At 41.0% G+C, this 21,167-nt stretch overlaps 1 protein-coding gene across 7 annotated transcripts in view; it reads right to left on the reverse strand.

Moving 5' to 3' along the window:
• Positions 1-21,167, reverse strand: part of FGGY (FGGY carbohydrate kinase domain containing) — a 501,197-nt gene that overhangs the window by 99,748 nt on the left and 380,282 nt on the right. For all 7 annotated transcript variants that reach the window (XR_008199109.1, XM_052636858.1, XM_052636853.1 and 4 more), the window contains one exon: positions 4,116-4,190. Coding sequence is in view for 6 of the 7 variants with exons in the window: in XM_052636858.1 (XP_052492818.1) it covers positions 4,116-4,190 (75 nt within the window). In the remaining variant the exon portion in view is untranslated. The remainder of the gene's footprint in view (positions 1-4,115; positions 4,191-21,167) is intronic.

Below are 21,167 nucleotides of genomic sequence, written 5' to 3' on the forward strand. Positions count from 1 at the left end.
CAGGGGCAGTTCAGGAGCAGAACCAAGCATTTCCAGCCCACAGGTCTTCAGGTTTGTTGGAGCTATTAAGCGAGTCTAGTAAGAATATGGATTAGGTAAAACTTGGGCCTCCAAAGATCATCCACAGATGTAGTGTGTTAAAGAGAAGATTAAAACATGTTGTACCCTATAAGGCCAGATCCTGCTTATTGAAAATGCCTGATTACCCCCAGGTGTTCTTTCTTACGCTTTTGGGGGCAGTCACGACCCCTCTTGAGAATATGATAAAGCCTACTGACCTCCCCAGAAAAAAGTCATACATAAAAATATTATAATTGATTTTAGGAGCCCTACAAATGCCCTTACATCTGGCGTGGATCATTTGGTGTCTGTGGATTCCAGGTAACCCTAGTCTACTCTAGCAGCATGAACATGCACCTAGGAAATAAGAGTGTGGCTTTTGAATTAAAAAAAAAACAAACAACCTAGGAAGGCATTCAGGCATTTTACCTACTCTTAGAATCAAATTCACACCTCACTTTTCCATGACTCAATTCTCATTTTAAAAATGGGAATAAAACATCATATTTTTCATTTGATAACTCCATGGACTGTCTAAAATGTTAACATGCCACGAAAATTTAAAATGTGGTCTTAGACTTGATGAAATACAGAAATATCTACCTTGCAAAGCTGCTGCTGTAGACAGCATATGTAAAGCTCACAGGAGAGTGTCTAATACACGGAAGGTACTTAGAAATGAGAGCTATTCTGGTTATTAGCTATAGGCTAAGCACTTAGCTATGCTCTTTAACATCATTTCTAATTTTATGAAAAAAAATCAAAAGCTGCATATTATTATCCCCATTTAGGATTTCCATAATTTGCTTAAAGCCATGCAGTCTGCTTCAGGGAAGGGGAAGCTGCCTCCTAACATGCATGGAGATGCCGTGCAAAATGGATATTTCTGATATTTCTAAAACCAGAAACCTGGGAGCTCATGTGATTAGCAGGCCTGAGAGGAGAGTAACACAAAGCACATTCTCTGGGAAAAGGCAAGAAGCCATCAGAACAAGAGGCGCTCCCTCCAGAGGGGCTGGGATGGCCGTCTATCCTCCGTGTGGCATTGTCAGCAGGAAATTCCCACTCAGGCTGCTGGTTAGTAACAGGGCCTTCCCTTTTGACGACTTAACGCCACTCTTTGTGAAACACTCCACCCTCCTTAAACGTCCCACCAAAGAGCTTTGTGCTAAAATGATTTTGTGCTCACCTTTCTGGAAAAAATGTTTTCACAGAGAAATTTAAATTAAAATTAGGCTGTTCCACTGGGAATGTACAGAACCAAATGCAAATAGAGAGACTTCAAATGCAAATAGTACTTTTAAAGGGTCTATTCTGCAGAGAAAACTATAGATGAACAGGCTATGGGTAAACTGGGTGTTTGACAGGTCTTTCAATTAAGCTTGGTCAAGAGGAGAATTTCACTTCATGAAGGGTTTTGCATAGTCTCAAATTAACTTCACTACAATATCTCTTTAATTTCATTCTGTCCTTAGAAAATGTCAACCATAGATATTGCTATGGAGAGGAATGTGCTTAACTAACTTTATAATCAATAGGCGTAAGGGCAATATTCATAGTCAGTGAACACATTTTTTTGAACATCATGGGAAAATCTCTGGTATTAGAATGCTCATTAAAATACACATTAAAATGCACAAATGAACTAAAAGATCAGAACACCCAGATACTTTTGCAAAACAGACTGAACTCCTCACAGTTCAATGGACTGCACAACATAGCTGTATTGAAAAATCTGTCTTCAATTGCCTTTCCTTCGTGGTGCTATAAAGGTTATTAAAACAATGGAGAGAATAAATATGATAACTTTTAATACATGTACGACCTATTACATACAAAAGTGATTTGCCAAGTGTGTGGTGTTCGGGAAAATGTAGTTGGCTTCCCTTGCCCCAGCCTACCCCCGCCCCTGGCCTGCATTATACATTCTTGGATTTCTGCTACACTGTTCTTACCAGGAAGGGGACTCCGTGAGACAATCCTGGCCAGATTAATGATGTTTTCTAAGATGTGTCAAATCAAAACTGTTCTTGGGAATGCCTGAAGGCTTATTTCAATCACGTAGCTTTTACAAACTGATCCAAGAGCAATGGTAGCATGGTAACACGAAAGAGCAAAAGCCAGGGAGCAGAGGACAGAGGTTCAGATTCTGACTCTGCCATGCACTGGCTGTCTGACCTTGGCAAGCAGTGTTCCCTGTCTGTAAAATGAGACAAGCCCACCTACTTACAGGGTTACTCACAGTGGGTAAGGTACCCTGTTTGGTGCCCAGCACAGGCAGTGGGCATCAGTGAGAAGGAACAGTGATGGTCATCAGATGATGGTGACCCTTGGCTCATCCTGGGTAGCCTCCTTCTTCATGTCTCCCTCTTAGCAGGGACTCAGAAGGATGAGCCTTATGCAGCTCTGATATTTTCCAGGATTATTCATTTTAATGCCTGTGATTCATTCCACTATAAGACTTTCCACACATTAACATCAGAAAATAAAAGCTCCTCAATACACGGTGTATCCAGTTTTATTTTACAAAAGTGTGGGTTCAAATCCCAGTTCTGCCACTTACTAGCTGTATGAAACTGAGCAAGTTAATTAACCTCACTTAGGCTTAGATTCTAATCTTTGGAATGGGGATTATAATTCCTCCCTCATAAGGTAAAGTCATATAATGTATGTAAAATATTTAGCCTACTACCTGGTACATAATATCTTAAAACTATATCATTTATTATTATCTTTAATATAAAGCAAGATCACTAAATAACTACCTTTACTACTGATGCATATTTCTGTTCTCCATTTTTCCATCATTTCATACTAGTCACTCTTGCCATTTTGAGAGATGTCAGAACTATCTTTTTTTTTTTTATACCAAGTTCCCATAAATAAAGCAGGCTGACTGTTATTACTGGACTGGACAAGCTCTTAAATCAATAAGACAGTTGCTTCAATAAGTTGTTTCTAGATAAACTTGTTTATAAACTAAAAAGGATTATTTAATTGTGTTGGCCAACTCGGCTCTTTTATTGTATGTATGTGGTACCTGGGTAAACCCAAACATAAGGAAAGTACTTTAGTTGATGATATGGATATATAAAAAATATGCATGTAATTCTATTCTTTAAACCAATCAGGATATGAAAGTGGTATGTGGAGAACAGAGTAATTGAATAGCATATAGCTATATCTATATAGCATAAATAAATAAAAGTATTTTGCTTAAGGAGGTATATTTCTGAAAAATAAATTATGACTCAGAATTCAGTGAACTGATTCTCCTTTCCTTTAGTCCCCAACTCCCTTTCTGGAGCAGAGCAACTAAGCCTCACTGGATTATTGTTATTTTGGAGTTCCTACCAGCTCTGAGATCCTGAAGGCCATGACTCACTCCCTTCAAATGCACTTTCTAACATGCACATACATGCAATCTTTCATATGTTATTTCAGGGTTTAGAGCCCTCCTGTAGCTCACTCACAGATCACCTCTAGAGAATGAGTCCTTAGACAGTGATGCTTGAGCTTCTAAAAACTTGTTTTCATTTCTGATCGATCTTCAGTTTAGGAGTTCCTAACACTGAATTCTCCCCTTTCTCCTTCCCTAACCATCCAATGCTTTCATTTAAGCAACTAATTATAAAAACAAACATTTTCATGTTCCAAGGAAGCTTACTATTTAAAGGAACCCCGGACTGGATGCTTTTGCAAAGTGAACAATATCACGTATTTTATAAATCTGGACATTCTTAATGCCAGCTCTTCTTAATGCACAAGAACATGGCATCTGCTTGCTTGCTTCTATTTAATTGAACTTAGAAGACAAATTAGATAAATAGTAGGTAAGATGTTCTAAGATTTTAACTCCTTTTAGTTCTCAGCTATGTGAAGCTATTAGTAAAGCAGGTAAAGGTCTTCAGAATTTCTTTCTGGACAAGCATCTATTTTTGGCAAGCTCCCTAGAATCTCTGTCACAACAGCATATGATGTGTCCTGGGGGATACGCGGTCTCAACTTTATCAATAGACCTAAATCTCTTTAAAAGTGGCATTCAAGTGTCTTACAGCAATGGCTTGAACTGTGGCCAGGTAGAGAATGGCAAGATCATCGAGGTCCTGAGATAGTTTCAATCCAGTGACCTATAGGGATGCAGAAAAGAAAAGGTGGAGCCATGGTTAGAGATAGTTCCCATGAAACATGCTCAGATGTGTTTTCTTGCCGAAGCAAGTTCATATGCAAATCCCCTTTTTGTAAGCTGAACGTGAAGCGACTACTAAATTGTTTAATCTCCAGACCTGGAAAAAGTATTCTTTCTTCCCCCAAAGAAAATGCCTTGCCTTGGATTAGAGAAAAACAAACCAAATAGTATAAGGAGATTGTGTGTGGTTTTTTTTAGGAGATTGTGTTTGGTATTTATTAGCATGGAATGAATTAAATATTTTTCTTCTTATCTGAAAACATTATTCTTTTGTTACCAACACCTATTTTCTTTGGCTTATAGAAATCAACACGTAGCACTGGCATTCTAGTAAAAGATGATCTTATTCTGAGTTCTGCTACTGTCAGAAATCAGTGGGGTATTCAGAGTAAACCAACATGTCTCCTATAAATCTTTTACCCGCTGCTGCTGCTGCTAAGTTGCTTCAGTCGTGTCCGACTCTGTCCGACCCCATAGACGGCAGCCCGCCAGGCTCCCCCATCCCTGGGATTCTCCAGGCAAGAACACTGGAGTGGGTTGCCATTTCCTTCTCCAATGCATGAAAGTGAAAAGTGAAAGTGAAGTCGCTCAGTCGTGTCTGACCCTTTGCGACCCCATGGACCAGGCTCCTCTGTCCATGGGATTTTCCAGGCAAGAGTACTGGAGTGGGGTGCCATTGCCTTCTCCGAATGTTATACCTACTAGGGGATAATTCAGAATCTGTGGTTTGCAAGGGAATTCCATTAAAGTCAATCCAAACCACATGCTTTTGTATGGAGCATGTCAATCTCTGAGAGGTTCCAGGACAACATGTTCCTGGATTTGGGTAGTTTCAAGGCTTGCTCATGGTCTCACTTTCATGCCTCCCATTTGTGAAGGTGTTCTCTTGGGACATTTAGAGGGTGAAGACTGCCAGTTTCTTTAAGTCTAGTCTGAAGCTGGTGGGCATCAGCACCACAGTTCACTTTAGATTTTCATGACAAATTAATTTATGTCCAGTACTCTTGCCTGGAAAATCCCATGGACGGAGGAGCCTGGTAGGCTGCAGTCCATGGGGCTGCTAAGAGTCGGACACGACTGAGCGACTTCACTTTCACTTTTCACTTTCATGCATTGGAGAGGGAAATGGCAACCCACTCCAGTGTTTTTGCCTGGAGAATCCCAGGGACGGGGGAGCCTGGTGGGCTGCCATCTCTGGGGTCGCACAGAGTCGGACATGACTGAAGTGACTTAGCAGCAGCAGCAGCAACAGTATTTACATTCCTGAGTTCAATGAAGTGGTGACATGCAGCCTGTACTAAAACGGGGGAGCCTAGTGATCTACCCAGGTCTCTGTCCTTCAGTCGCTCCAGCCCTTTCTCCAGATTCTACCCCGGGCCAGGATTAAGGCATCAGCCTTGGCCTGTTACAGGGCACAGATATCTCTCCACTACCCAAACCAGAAACCTGGGAGCACTTTCCCCTGACTTTTCTCTCCCTTCTTGTGTTTAATCAGTCTCCAAGTCTTGTATACTTGAGCCCCCAAATTTATTTTGAATCTATCCCCTCTCTTCATCCTGTCAGTCACCTCCTTAATCCAGGTCCTTCAGCACATTCTTCCTGATTGCTGAAATAGCTCCTGATCAAATCTTCCTGTTTCAAATGGGGCTTGCTCCTCTCTACAAGGGAGCTAGTGCTTATTCTCAAAAGTAAACTGATCATGTGAAAAATTCTCCCCTCACTGCCTTCATTCTGAAGCAGAAACACCTTCTGTCTTCTATGAGTGATTCTGCCCATGGTCAGTCCCCCTCTCTTCACCAGTGTCTCATCTTTTCTGTTCTCACTTAACATCCTGTGTTCTGGCTGTTTGTTTTTTATGCAGGGGGAGCTGATAGCTCAGTGGGTAAAGAATTCGCCTGCAATGCAGGAGATACAGGAGGTGTGGGTTGGATCCCTGGATAAGGAAGATTCCCTGGAGTAGGAAATGGCAACCCACTACAGTACTGAGCCTGCCTGGAGAATCCCATGGACACAGGGGCCTTGGCAGGCTGCACTTGGTGGGACTGCAAAAAGTGAGACACGACTGAGCACACGGCTCATGCACATTTATTTATTTATATTTTAACTTTTTGGCTGCATAGCCTGTGGGATCTAGTTCCCTGACCAGGGACTGAACTCACGTCCCCTGCAGTGGAAGCACAGAGTCTTAACCACTGGACCACCAGGGAAGTCACCCAGCTATTCTGATTACTCATCTAAGTCTGCTAAAGTGGGTATTTCTGAATTCAGCAGAGCTACCTGCTGATGGATTTTTGGGGGCATATTATGAAGCCACTCAATGATAGTAGTGGTGTTGATATGAACACAAAGGAGCATGGGAAGTCTGAAGGAGAAACCAGAAAGGAGCCCTTGGGTACATATTCTCCAGCCAAGAACTCTGAAGGAACATCTCTCGGAAAGTTCTCCAGAGGCCTAAATATGCAGTAAGAATGTTGGAACTAGGAGAACATGAACCACACTGATACCGTAGAGGTTTACAACACAGAGGAGAAAACAGTTTGCTTAAGAGATAATCCAGAGGTTCATGGAAGCCAGAACCTAGGTGCTCTGACAGACTCTGTGTTACTCACCACAGTATCTCCCATGCCTGACACTGAGCCTGGTACACAGCAGCACTAACACTTGCTGAATGTGTGGCACTTCAATGCTCCTTCTTCTTTATGAATGCCATTCTCTCTTCTAACATACTATTCCTCTCTGTCATATGCAATTATAAAAGTGAAAAAAAAAGTGAAGGTGTTAGTTGCTCTGTCGTGTCTGACTCTTTAGGACACCATGGACTATAGCCCACCAGGCTCCTCTGACCGTGGAATTCTCCAGGCGAGAATACTGGAGTGGGTAGCCATTTCCTTCTCCAGGAGGTCTTCCCAATCCAGGTATCAAACCTGGTCTCTTGCACTGCAGGAAGATTCTTTCCTGTTCTGAACCAACAGGAAAGACAGTATCTATTACCTCAGCCTCTCATAAATTCACAGAGGTGGAGTGGGTATATTTTCTCCACACCCCAAGAAAGAAAAATACTGGACCATCACTTAATAGTTGCTTACTCCATGCTCTTCCCCCTCCTTCAACCTCCACACTTTCTCTTCCTCATCAGAGAAGTGATTTCTATGAGACTGCAGTAAAAGAAAGTCAGTTAAAGTGTTAAGTTGCTCAGTCATGTCTGACTCTTTGAAACCCCATGAACTATAGCTTGCCAGTCTCCTTTGGAACTCTCCAGGCAAGAACACTTGAGTGGGTAACCATTCCCTCCTCCAGGGGATCTTCCTGACTCAGGAATCAAACCCAGTCTGCAGGAAGATTCTGCAGGCAGAACCCTCATTGCAGGCAGATTCCTTACTGTCTGAGACACCTGGGAAGCCCCAAGAATACTAATGTGGATAGCCATTTCCTCCTCCAGGGGATCTTTCCAATCCGAGGATCACACACTTTCTAAGGTGTGTTTGTCATGTGGACCACTCAGGAGGCTACAGAGGACCCTCATGGAGCTATCATGGCAAGAGGTGGCAGAGCCCTGGAGATGCCAGGATGTCCTGGGGGAGGTACAGCTTTGCAACCAGCCAGAAAGCTGGAACAGGCCAGAGAAGCCGATACTCTTGGCTGAAGGCTGAATGGCTCCATCAATAAGAAGATACGAAAAGGAGGCGTAAGTGGAAGGAATCTGTTTATAGATGTACATGTACCTGTTTCAAATGCTTGGGAGAGAGCGAAATGAGTGGGGAAGCCCCCATGGAGAGTTCCAATGGTAAGCATATTTTATTTATTTTGACTATTGTGAAATGAAGACTATAACAGAAAACATTCATAATTAATATTTAGAGGCATATGGTGGCTGAAGAGACATGAACTGCAATGGATAATTTCAACCTCCTAGGTACGATTATAAAACATTTATGTAAGCACTATTGGGATTTATAAAGGTGAAAGAAAGATGATACACTTTGGAGTAAGATGTTCTCTCTAATTGACTGCAGGGCAATTGTGAATTTTACCTGTCTGAGCCTCAGTTTTTAAAAAATCTGTAAAATAAGAATAATAATACCTCAAGGTATTTAATAATTAAATGAGTTATCATTTGCAAAGCATCTAACTTTTTATGCAAGCTGTACCAAATAGACAAGAGCTAGACACTTATAACGCTTAATAAATGTTCATACTCTTCCCTTTTCTCTTAATAAATGTTCATTTCTGTTCTGAATTACATGAGGGGCTCAATCTCATTCACTAATTGGGATATAGAAATAAAAGATCTGCAACATGCTGTGGGTACTCCCAGGGTATCAGCGACGGGGACTGAAGACCGGTAGTGGTATAGGGTGGGGAAGGCAGAGCAGAAAGAGTGCTGGGTGTCAGCATCAGGATCATATGAGGCATCTAGGAGTGTGGAGAAGCAGTGTGCCCCTGATGAGCGTCCAGCAATAGGACAGTGGAAGACTCACTTTCAAGGACTTCTTGGAGAAGCCTTAGTCCTTATCAACCTACACACTTCCATTCATTCTGTGAAAGGAAAGACACATGATTTTCACCCTGGCCTTCAGCTGGAATGCTGTATCCCCAGGCAGCTCTGTGAACTTGGGCTTATCTCTTAACTCTTTCCCGAGATCTGAGTTAAACGCAGATTTCCTGTGATCCAACTTCTAGTTGGTGGGGGCCCAGCAATCCGTATTTTTAGCAAGGCCTGAATGCATGATAAATTGTAGGAACAATTTCCCTAAACCTTGGTTATGTCAATTATAGGTCCATAGGCCATGGAGTAGTTGAGATTATAAACAAAGGTCTATTAGTAATTTAGTTAGCTAAGATTTTCCCTTCTTAGTCGTTCAAAAAATTAAGTGATTCCGTATATTGGTAAGAAAAATGCTTAGAAATAGAGCTCGAAGGGTTTCTAAAGATTATGAAAGACAAGAAAACGGGATTCTCTGTCATAAGATTTTCTAGGGTCATCAGAGCTTGATGGAGTATCCAAGGCTCAAGGGAATTGACTGAAAGCTTTTCAGAACACAAAGGAACAAGAAACGCTCTGCTGTTCAGTCAGTAATGGAGGAGATGATGGGCGCATAGCAAGGAAATAAGGAGGATCAGAGAAAGATTTCTGGTAAACCTCTGGAGAGAGGCCAGAGATTGCAGAATAGGTCTCAGATAGTCAGCAGCCTGGAAGAGAAAGGGAGATAAAATTTCCCCCAAATATTTATAGGTTATCAGTATCAAGGATGGAGACTAACACTTGGCACTGTCAAAAACTCACCCAGAAATGGGAAATGCATATAAATGTATTAACACAATGTGATAGGCCAAATTTAGGTTAACATCCTGACTATTCTGCTGTTGCTGCTAAGTCACTTCAGTTGTGTCTGACCCTGTGCGATCCCATAGATGGCAGCCCACCAGGCTCCCCCATCCCTGGGATTCTCCAGGCAAGAACACTGGAGTGGGGTGCCACTGCCTTCTCCAATGCATGAAAGTGAAAAGTGAAAGTGAAGTTGCTCAGTTGTGTCTGGCTCTTAGTGACCCCATGGACTGCAGGCCCACCAGGCTCCTCCATCCATGGGACTTTTCCAGGCAAGAGTACTGGAGTGGGGTGCCATTGCCTTCTGCCCAGACTACCCTACCAAACACTAATTTGGGCACTGCTATAAAGGGCCTTTGCAGATGGAACTGGTTACTAGCCAGTTGATCTTAAAATAGGGAGATTACCCTGGATTATCCATTTGGGCCCAATATAATCCTGTGAGCTATTAAAAGCAGAAGAGGAAGACAGAAGAGTCAGTCAAGAGATACAGTAGAATAATGTAGGAGAGATGAGGTAGAAGTGGAAATTAGAGATTCAAAGCATGGGAAGGACTTGATCTGCCATTGCTGGCTCTGAAGATGGAGAAAGAGGACGATGAGCCAAGGCATTCATGTGGCCTCTTGAACCTGAGGATCCCTAGCTAACAGCTAGTTGGAAACAGGCACCTCTGTCTTACAGCTGCACAGAGCTGAATTTGGCCAACACCTTAAAGGATTTGATAGCAGATTATTTCCAGAACCTCCCTTCATTCTGGTCTTGTGAAAACAGGAGCAGAGAAACCAGCTGGGCCAGCCTGGAGATAATAAATTTAAGCCTTGAACTTCCCTTGTGGACCAGTGGTTAAGAATCTGCCTGCCAATGTAGGAGACAAGAGTTCAATACGTTGTCTGGAAAGATTCCACATACCATGGAGCAACTAAGCCTGTGCACCTCAACCACTGAGGCCTGTGCACCCTCAACAAGAGAAGCTACCACCATGAGAAGCCTGAACACCACAACAAATAGGAGCCCCCACTCACCACAACTCGAGAAAGTGTGTGCATAGCAACGAAGACCCAGCAGAGCTAAGATTAAATAAATCATTTAAAGATAAATATTAAAAAATACATTTAAGCCACTAAGCTTGTGGTAATGTACTACAGAAGCAATGGACAACTGACACACATGTGGCAACTGCAGAGTGGACTGACACTCTCCTTCACAGCCTGTTCTGTCGGTGAACTCTATACCAGCAACACTAGTCCATTTGCTGCTTCCCAGAGGTACCAGGTGGAGTAGGAAATGGCAACCCACTCCTGCATTCTGGCATGGAGAATTCCATGCACAGAGGAGCTTGGCAGGCTACGGTTCATAGGACCGCAAAGAGTCGGACATGACTGAAGTGACTTGGCACAGCACAGCACAGATGTACCAGGTACTTCACACCTTCATCTGCCTTGCTTCTCATGTGCTAAACCTCAGTCTAAAAAATCTAAATCTGAAATAATCATATTTTTTAATATGCACTTGTACCAGTATAAACAAGGCTGTTTTGGTCACCAGTCCCGGTTCACGTTTCCTGTCATATAACCCTGTCTTGGATTTTTACACACAACTTGGATCCCATCCTGGGTCCTCTGGCCTTAATTATTTCCCATTATTCATCTCTTAGGTCTTCCTGGCAGATTTCCACCTGATTTACTCCTCAATCTTTTATCATTATACACTATCTTGAGAAAGGATCCTGTTCACAATCCACACTGCCCCCTAACCCCAGTTTTATTTGTCATTTGGTGTATACAGGGAAGATAAAAAGCACTAAGAGAAGACTGATTCTATACTGCAATTAAAAAAAAAATCACTAAACGGAGGGAGAAATATTTCAGACATATTGAAAACAGAGCAAAAAGAATGCCAAAAATACAAAGATTTAATTTTTCATTTGAGAATGTCAGTGACCTCAGTTTGAACTGACTGGGTTCTACTACTACTTCTGGTCTTTTCTTCCCTGAGTGAATTACTTAGACTCTCTGACCCTCAATTTCTCCACTGTTTTCAAGGCGGTAATAATACTGTCTTGCAGGGTTATAAAGAAAGCTGGTGATGATGCTTGGAAGGCATCTATCATGGTGCTTGGTAGGTCATGATTTCTGAAAAAAACCAGCACCTATTACAAATCATCATACTAGCTGGTAAATTGGTTGCTTTAATAAAAAAAAAAATACATGATCTGAAAACCAGTTAAATGATACTGAGGATATTAAACTTCATTATAGGAGTCAATTTTTCATAGGCAAAAACAATATGTGAAAGAACAGTACATAAAACAATATTAAATCAGAGCAAAAAAAAATCAATAAACTCATGTCAAAGAGTCCACATGTTTCCAAGGCTTACAAATAAATTACTCAAACGCTGCTTAGTTGGTCCATGAGCTTCCAACTCGATCATCTATCTCCCAATCAGGCGAAGCCACAGGGTTACAGCCTCTGGCTTCTCTGCACACACTCACCAGAATTGCTTACACCCCCACATCTGACTCTGTTTAGCAATGTCCGTCTCTAGCTGGGAGTCAGTCCTCTGGGAACTGGCTAAGATCTCATAGCGCTTCTTTCCTGACTCCCTCCTAGTTTTCCACACGCACGTTACACTGTGCTTGCTTTGAAGAGCCCTTGGAACAGCACTCAACTTCTCCAGCAGTTTGAGCAGCATATGGCCTTATGTTAGAAATCACAGCTCTTCAAAGAACCAGAAAATAACTTTCCGTTCTGGGTAGTGTTGTACTTGCAAAATGAAGCAGGGAAAACGCGTTTCAGCCAATTGGTGAATATGGTGTGTTCTCACCTCCTGGTATGTCTCTGAGGTAATTTACTTCTCTGAGTGGGCGTTTCAGGAAAAGAATTTTTAAAAACCCACCATAACGAAGAGGTCATATTGATTTGAGAATAAACACTGGTTGTGCACACAAGGAGGCAAGGACTCTTTTACAACTCCTACAGCCCTAGCTGTCTTGTAAGGCACACCAAAGCGGAGTTTCCTATCATACTGATGAAGAAACTGAGGGCTGATAATTTAAATACTCAAGTGTGAAGTGTGCTCAGCCACTCAGTCGTGTCTGAATCTTTGTGACCCCATGGACTGTGGCCCACCAGGCTCCTCAGCCCGTGGGATTTTCAGGCAAGAATACTGGAGTGGGTAGCCATTCCAGGATCCCCTGGGAAGACCTCAGGGATGGAACCCACGTCTCTTCTGTCTCTGGCATTGGCAAGTGGATTCTTTACCACTAGTGCAACCTGGGAAAGAGAAGGCGAATCTCTAAACTTGTATGAAACGTGGTTCCTATGATGGACCAAGTAATTATTTAGTTTTTCTAGCTGATTGTTTGTGGCTGGAGGCCTTGGTGGCTGGTAGGTACCATTGGTTCTGAGCCTAAGGTGGATGGCTTGTGACCAGCTGCCTGGGAGTCAAAGGCCACCTTGTAAATATGCAAGTAAGGGCCACTAAGCAGGACCTACAATTCAAAAGTAGCTGTCATTGCTGTCTGTCTGCTGTGTGACAGTCTCGCCATTTGATTCTGACAATGACCTTGCAAGGAAGCCTCTGCTGCCCCTGCTTACTGACAAGCAGATGGACCTCACAGAGCTAACCTCAGAGGTCACACACAGTTGACACATTTTCAAGCTACATCTGACTTCAAATCCTGTGCTCACTTTATTGTTTCACTTAAGTAAAAGCTATCCAATCAATCATTCAAAATAAAATTGCACATACATCCACTATCTAAGACACCCAACCATTATTGGTGGTATTTAGCTTCATCTCTCTCTATGACCACATCATACTTCTTTAAAAACTATTGTTTTTGTTTTTAAAGAACATAGAATCATTGGTGTTAAACGTTTTGATGTTGATTGCTGTTACCCAGCCTCCTTTCAGACATCAGATGTATGCCCCTTACCTCTCCATGCCTCATTTATCAAGTGGCAAGGAGAAATATTTACATAGGTGGCTACTTGGTTCAAGCATACTATCAAGTTGCCCACCCTCTAACCATCACTCTTCTGAGTCCAGTGCCACAGGTCAATCCTGCATCACCGAAGGAGAAATGAAACAGCTAGTAACATGGCAGGAAGCCAACTCTTACCAGAATAAAAGAAAGTGATTCTATCAAGCCTCATGGAAGGATTCCCGAGGTTTGTCCTGTTCTATTTAAGAGGGTAGGCACCTAAAGTGGAAGGGTTTAACTGGTCAACCACTAGTAAAAGAATGAAACTAGATCACTTTCTAACACCACACACGAAAATAAACTCAAAATGGATTAAAGATCTAAACGTAAGACCAGAAACTATAAAACTCCTAGAGGAAAACATAGGCAAAACACTCTCCAACATAAATCACAGCAGGATCCTCTATGATCCACATCCCAGAATTCTGGAAATAAAAGCAAAAATAAACAAATGGGATCTAATTGAAATTAAAAGCTTCTGCACAACAAAGGAAAATATAAGCAAGGTGAAAAGACAGCCTTCAGAATGGGAGAAAATAATAGCAAATGAAGCAACTGACAAACAACTAATCTCAAAAATATACAAGCAACTTATGCAACTCAATTCCAGAAAAATAAACGACTCAATCAAAAAATGGGCCAAAGAACTAAATAGACATTTCTCCAAAGAAGACATACGGATGGCTAACAAACACATGAAAAGAAGCTCAACATCACTCATTATTAGAGAAATGCAAATCAAAACCACAATGAGGTACCACTTCACACCAGTCAGAATGTCTGCGATCCAAAAATCTACAAGCAATAAATGCTGGAGAGGGTGTGGAGAAAAGGGAACCCTCCTACACTGTTTGTGGGAATGCAAACTAGTACAACCACTATGGAAAACAATGTGGATATTCCTTAAAAAATTGCAAATAGAACTGCCATATGACCCAGCAATCCCACTGCTGGGCATACACACCGAGGAAACCAGAATTGAAAGAGACACAGGTACCCCAATGTTCATCGCAGCACTGTTTATAATAGCCAGGACATGGAAACAACCTAGATGTCCATTAGCAGATGAATGGATAAGAAAGCTGTGGTACATATACACAATGGAGTATTACTCAGCCATTAAAAAGAATACATTTGAATCAGTTCTGATGAGATGGATGAAACTGGAGCCAATTATACAGAGTGAAGTAAGCCAGAAAGAAAAACACCAATACAGTATACTAACACATATATATGGAATTTAGAAAGATGGCATTGATGACCCTGTATGCAAGACAGCAAAAAAGACACAGATGTGTATAGTGGACTTTTGGACTCAGAGGGAGAGGGAGAGGGTGGGATGATTTGGGAGAATGGCATTGAAACATGTATACTATCATGTAAGAATCGAATCACCAGTCTATGTCCGATGCAGGATACAGCATGCTTGGGGCTGGTGCATGGGGATGACCCAGAGGGATGTTGTGGGGAGGGAGGTGGGAGGGGGGTTCATGTTTGGGATCGCATGTACACCCATGGTGGATTCATGTCAATGCATGGCAAAACCAATACAGTATTGTAAAGTAAAATAAAGTAAAAATAAAAAATAAATAAATAAATAAAGCCAGGTCAAACCAGGAGTGGTGATTACTTCTGAAATCTGAGTCAGTGAGGGTGGAAAGAAAAATAGAACCGTTATTGAGAAAAGATAGGGTTAGAGCGTAAATCCAAGAATCAGGGTAAGGGGAAAAATGGGAGAACAAGCAAGAAGGCTAGTGGTCAGACAAGGGGAGCAGAGGCTGGGCTGCGGAGTATGGTTCAGTGTGAAATCATGCATGGTAGAGCTGTGGGGACTCCTTTTTACAGTTAGTGCATCCCATGAAGTCCAGAGGTATGAGTTAAGGAGGCCTCGGGATAGGTTACCCACTCCAGCATTCTCAGGCTTCCCTGATAGGCTTCCCTTAGGCTCAGATGATAAAGAATCCTCCTGCAATGAGGGAGACCTGGGTTTGATCCCTGGGTTGGGAAGATCCCCTGGAGGAGGGCATGGCAACCGACTCCAGTATTCTTGCGTGGAGAATCCCCATGGACAGAGGAGCCTGGTGGGCCAGTGTCCATGGGGTCGCAGAGTTGGACATGACTGAGCAACTAAGCATAGCACACAGCACATGGGTGTGCACCCTAAAAGCTGGGATTCCTGTTTTCATCTAAGCTCTGCTGCTTCTTGGTATTGTGACCTTGGCAGGTCACTGTTCCTTCCTCCCTTGGCAAGTGAAGGCTGAAATAATTGCTTGACCAGAAGGCAATTATTCAGTGCCCATCTTTGATCTAAGCACTGTTGAAATTAGAAACGAAATAAGCCATAGCCCTTACAATCAAAAATTTTTTCTAATACATTTAAAGCACATGTTGCTTTGTGACAGCTCTGATCTTATTTTTTTAGTACAAATTATGAATTTTGCATTCAAATCTTCAATGTAGGCTTTAATCTTGCTACTATATTTCAGTTGTCTTTATTATTTCCTTTGTTTTCTCATTCCATTGCCTCTCTATCTGAACTTACTTTTTTCCAATAAGTTTCTGCCCTCTTTCACAGCGATGTGCTTTGAAAAAAAATCCTATTGAATATGCCAAGAAGTTTTAAAATATTCTCTTTGGTATCAGTAGTAAGTAATTTTTAAGAGGCCTTTCCCTTAAGCATTCAAAATGGTATTTCTTTTACTTTATATGCAACATGTTTTTCCTAAGGGACTCACTTTATTATTATTTTTTTAATTCACTTTTACCAGGGCACTATACATATTCAGTATTTCCCAGCACACTGTACACATGATTTACTCTCAGCTCCACTCACTGTAACTTGGGTTTGCCTCTTCAGATCTTTAGCTAGTTGCCAATTCCAAGATTCTAGCAGTTTTTATTTTGTGTAGCTTTGTTGGCCTGAGGGGGATGACCACTGCCTGGCTTTCTAACCCTAGAGCAGATGACAGACATGTAAAGCTACCCGCCTCTGTCAAATTCACAGAGTTTCCCTATCTCTGCCCCACTAAGAGAGTTTGATTCAGGGTCCTCAGACTGCAGCCCATCAGCATACATCCCAAATCAGCCTTCCAGCCCAGCTGGCTACTTGGGTTGGCAGTTTTTAATGGACTGAACTCAAAGGGAAGATAAGGTCCGGGCTGTGGAAGAGTTCTGGGAAACCAAGCGCACTGGCTGCTTCCAAAAAGCAAAGCAAAACAAAACAAAAAACCTTAACCATCAGCATTAGAGTAGAGGGATGACTGCTCTGTTTTTAGGCTTAAAGGGACCTTGCATTTGAAGTGGAGAGGTCCCAACTTTTGCAAGTCTGATGGTTTATTTTGTTCATGTGTCAGACATTATATTTCTCAAAGAAGTTATTAAATACATTTAATCTTTTTGATTCTGTTAAACCTTCCCAGATTCTTCCTGAGAGTGTCAATTCTAGTTTTTCTAGTTGAATGTCATCTCAATTGTTTAAGTCAGCACAAGTTTATGCTTTTTTCTTGCATCTTCACAGATATTTTCAAATGAAGCAGAGAAAGGCTGCATCAGGGTTTGTTGCCCAAATGCCACCTAAAAGATTCAAACTCAGGCATTTACTGAGTACCTCCTTTGGCTTGTGGGACTCCCCTGGTAGCTCAAACAGTAAAGCGTGTCTGCCTACAATGCGGGAGACCTGGGTTCAATCCCTGGGTTGCGACGATCTCCTGGAGAAGGAAATGGCAACCCACTCCAGTATTCTTGCCTGGAAAATCCCATGGATGGAGGAACCTGGTAGGCTACAGTCCATGGGGTTGCAAAGAGTCGGACACAACTGAGTGACTTCACTTTCACTTTTCCTTTGGCTTGTACAGATGTCTGTATTACAGTATGTACATACACACATATACACACACTCACACACATACACACACACTCACACATATATAATACTATTCCCCCAATTATCATGTGAACTTGGAACAGGTACAGTTTCTAAGTCTGTTTCCCCTCAGTTTAGCCTAGGCCTGCACATAGTAGGTGATCAATAAAGGGTAAGAGAAAAGAGCCAACCATGGAGAGAAAAAAGAATTGGGAGAGTGTGCTGTTGGTGAAGCAGAAGAACAGTGAGTGGCCACTGGTTCTCTGAGAGATTTTTTATTACCTAGATAAAATGCTAAGCGCAATCTATCACTGGTTAGACAGTGACATATGAACCCCAAAATTGTAAACATTCACCCACCATGCTCTCCTCCCCTCTAGAGCACTGTACATACTATGATTCCCTTGTTCATAAACCCTGTTTTCTATTTCACTCAGTGTCAATGTCACCTCCTATCTGAAGCTTTTCTTGACTGATGAGACCATGGTGGGCCCTCATTTTCCATATGTCTATAGAGCCTTGGACAGTGAGTGGCATCTGGAGCTTGAACTTGCATCCCCATTGCCTGTTTATATAAATCATATATTGTTCATCCCCTACTGGGATTTTCTTAGTAGGACTTGGCACAAAGTACCCACTGTTCTTGCCCAGTGTTCTTGCCTGGAGAATCCCAGGGACAGGGGAGCCTGGTGGGCTGCCGTCTATGGGGTTGCACAGAGTCGGACACGACTGAAGCAACTCAGCAGCAGCAGCAGGCATCAAATAAATTTTTCCTGAATGAGTGTTGCAGAAAGTAGTCACTGTAGTTTCTGGCAAAAGGATAAAATGACAAATAGATTCTGGGTGATTACTTGGATGTTATCCAAAACTGGATTGAGGGAAAGAGATTTGAACATAGATACAAAAATCCTCAAGAAAATACTAGCAAACTGGATCCAACAACACATCAAAAGGACCACACACCATGATCAAGTAAGGGTTATCCCCAGGATGCAAGGGTTTTTCAATATACACAAATTAATCTAGTGCTTTGAAAACTGATACAAATGTGATACAAACTGAAGAATAAAAACCATATGATCATCTCAATAGCTGCATAAAAAGCTTTCAACAAAATTCAACACCTATTTATGATTAAAAACTCTCCAGAAACTGGGCATAAAATAAAACTATCTCAATGTAATAAAGGCCATATATGACAAACCCACAGCTAACATCATACTCAATGGTGAAAAACTAAAAGGATTTCCTCTAAGATTAGGAACAAGACAAGGATGTCTACTCTCACCTCTTTTACTCAACATAATTTTAGACGTCCTAGCCATGGCAATCAGAGAAGAAAAAAGAAATAAAAGGAATCCAAACTGGAAAAGAAGAAGTAAAACTGGTACTGTTTGCAGATTACATGATCCTGTACATAGAAAATCCTAAAGATGCTATCAGAAAACTACTAGAGCTCATCAGTGAATTCTATAAAGTTGAAAGAAACAAAAGAAAATGCAAAAATCTGTTGCATTTCTATACACTAACAATGAAAGATCAGAAATAAAAATTAAGGAAACAATCCCATTTACCATCACATCAAAAAGAATAAAATAACTAGGAATAAATCTACCTAAGGAGGCAAAAGACCTGTACTCTGAAAGCTATTAGACACTGATGAAAAAAACTGAAGATGACACAAACAGATGAAAAGATATACTATGTTCTTGGATTGGAAGAATTAATATTGTCAAAATAACTATATTACCCAAAGCAATCTACAGAATCAACGCAATCCCTATCAAACTGGCAATTTTCAAAGAACTAGATAAACAAAATTTTAAAATGTGTATGGAAACACAGAACACTCTGAATAGCCAAAAGAATCTTGAAGTAGAATAGAGCTGGAAGAATCATGCATCCTGACCTCAAACTACATTACAAAGTTACAGTAATCAAAGCAGTATAGTACTGGCCCAAAAGAAATACAGGTCAATGGAACAGGATGGGAAGCTCAGAAATAAACCCACACATCTATGTTCAATTATTCTATGACAAAAGAGGAAAGAATATACAATGGAGAGAAGACAGTCTTTCAATAAGTGGTGCTGGGGAAACTGGATAGCTATATGTAAAAGAATAAATTAGAACATTCTCCAATACCATACAAAAAATAAGCTTGAAATGGATTAAAGACTTAAATATAAGACCAGATACTATAAAATGCTTAGAAGAAAACAGACAGAGCACTCTTTGACATAAATAACAGCAATATCGTTCTGGATCCATCTCTTAGGACTAATGAAAATTAAAACAAAAATAAACAAATGGGACCTAATTAAACTTAGAAGCTTTTTCACAGAAAAGGAAACCATAAATAAAACAAAAAGACAGCCCAAAGAATTGGAGAAAATATTTGCAAATGAGGTAACTGACAAGGGATTAACCTCCAAAATACACAAGCAGTTCATGCATCTCAGTCTAAAAAAACAGACAACCTAGTCAAAAATGGGCAAAACATCTAAATAGATATTTCCCTAAAAAGACATACAGATGACCAAAAAGCACATGAAAAGATGCTCAACACTACTAATTATTTGTTGTTGTTGTTCAGTTGCCAAGTCATGTCTGATTCTTCGTGATTATTAGAGAAATGCAAATCAAAATGCAATGGGTCATCACCTCATCAGTCAGAATGGCCATAATCAAAAACTCTACAAACAAAAATGCTAGAGAGGGTGTGGAGAAAATGGAACCCTACTATACTGTTGGTGGAAATGTAAGTTGGTACAGCCACTATGGAGAACAGTATGGAGGTTTCTTAAGAAAATTAAAAACAGATACTTCAATCTCACTCCTGGGCAAATATTTGGAGAAAACCATAATTTTAAAAGATACAGGCACCCCAACATTCATTGCAGCACTATTTACAATAGCCAAGACATGGAACCTAAATGTTCACTGACAGATGCTGAATGGACAAAGAAGATATAGTACATATATAAAATGGAATATTACTCAGTCATCCAAAAGAATGAAATAATGCCATCTGCACAACATGGATGGACCTAGAGGTTATCATGCTAAAAAAAGTGACATAAGTTGGACAGAGAAAGACAAATATCAATGAAATTACTTCTATGTGGAATCTAAAAAAATAATACAAATGAATTTATTTGTAAAACAGAAACAGACTCACAGGCTTCACAAACAAACTTATGGTTATCAAAGGGGAAAGGTGTTGGGGAGGGATGAATTATATATACTACTATATATAAAATAATCAACAAAGACCTACTATATAGCACAGAGAACTCTACTTAACATTCTGTAGTAACCTATATGGAAAAAGAATCTGAGAAAGAATAGAAACATGTATGTGTATAACTGAATCACTTTGTTGTACACCTGAAACCAACACAGCATTTTAAATCAGCTATACTCCAACATTAAATAAAAATTTTTTAAAAATGAGATTTGGGGAGAAATTTCTAGCCTAGGATTTCCTTTCTTGTATCTTATCTAAGGTCATCTTTTCCTTCCAGTTTGTGAGATAAATTCATAGCATGATAGCTATTCAAAGGTAAGGCCAACCCAAGGGCAATTGTGAAGGGAAATCCCTGCTAAGAAACATCAGGTGATGTATGAAGTATGTTTATAAAACAGTAAAATTTCTAAAGAAGTAAATACAGGGACTTCCCTCACGGTCCAGTGGTTGAGACTGTGCTTCCACTATAGGGGGTGCAGGTTCAATCTCAGG

The sequence above is a fragment of the Budorcas taxicolor genome, chromosome 3 (assembly GCF_023091745.1).
Source record: "Budorcas taxicolor isolate Tak-1 chromosome 3, Takin1.1, whole genome shotgun sequence".
NCBI classification, from domain to species: Eukaryota; Metazoa; Chordata; class Mammalia; order Artiodactyla; family Bovidae; genus Budorcas; species Budorcas taxicolor.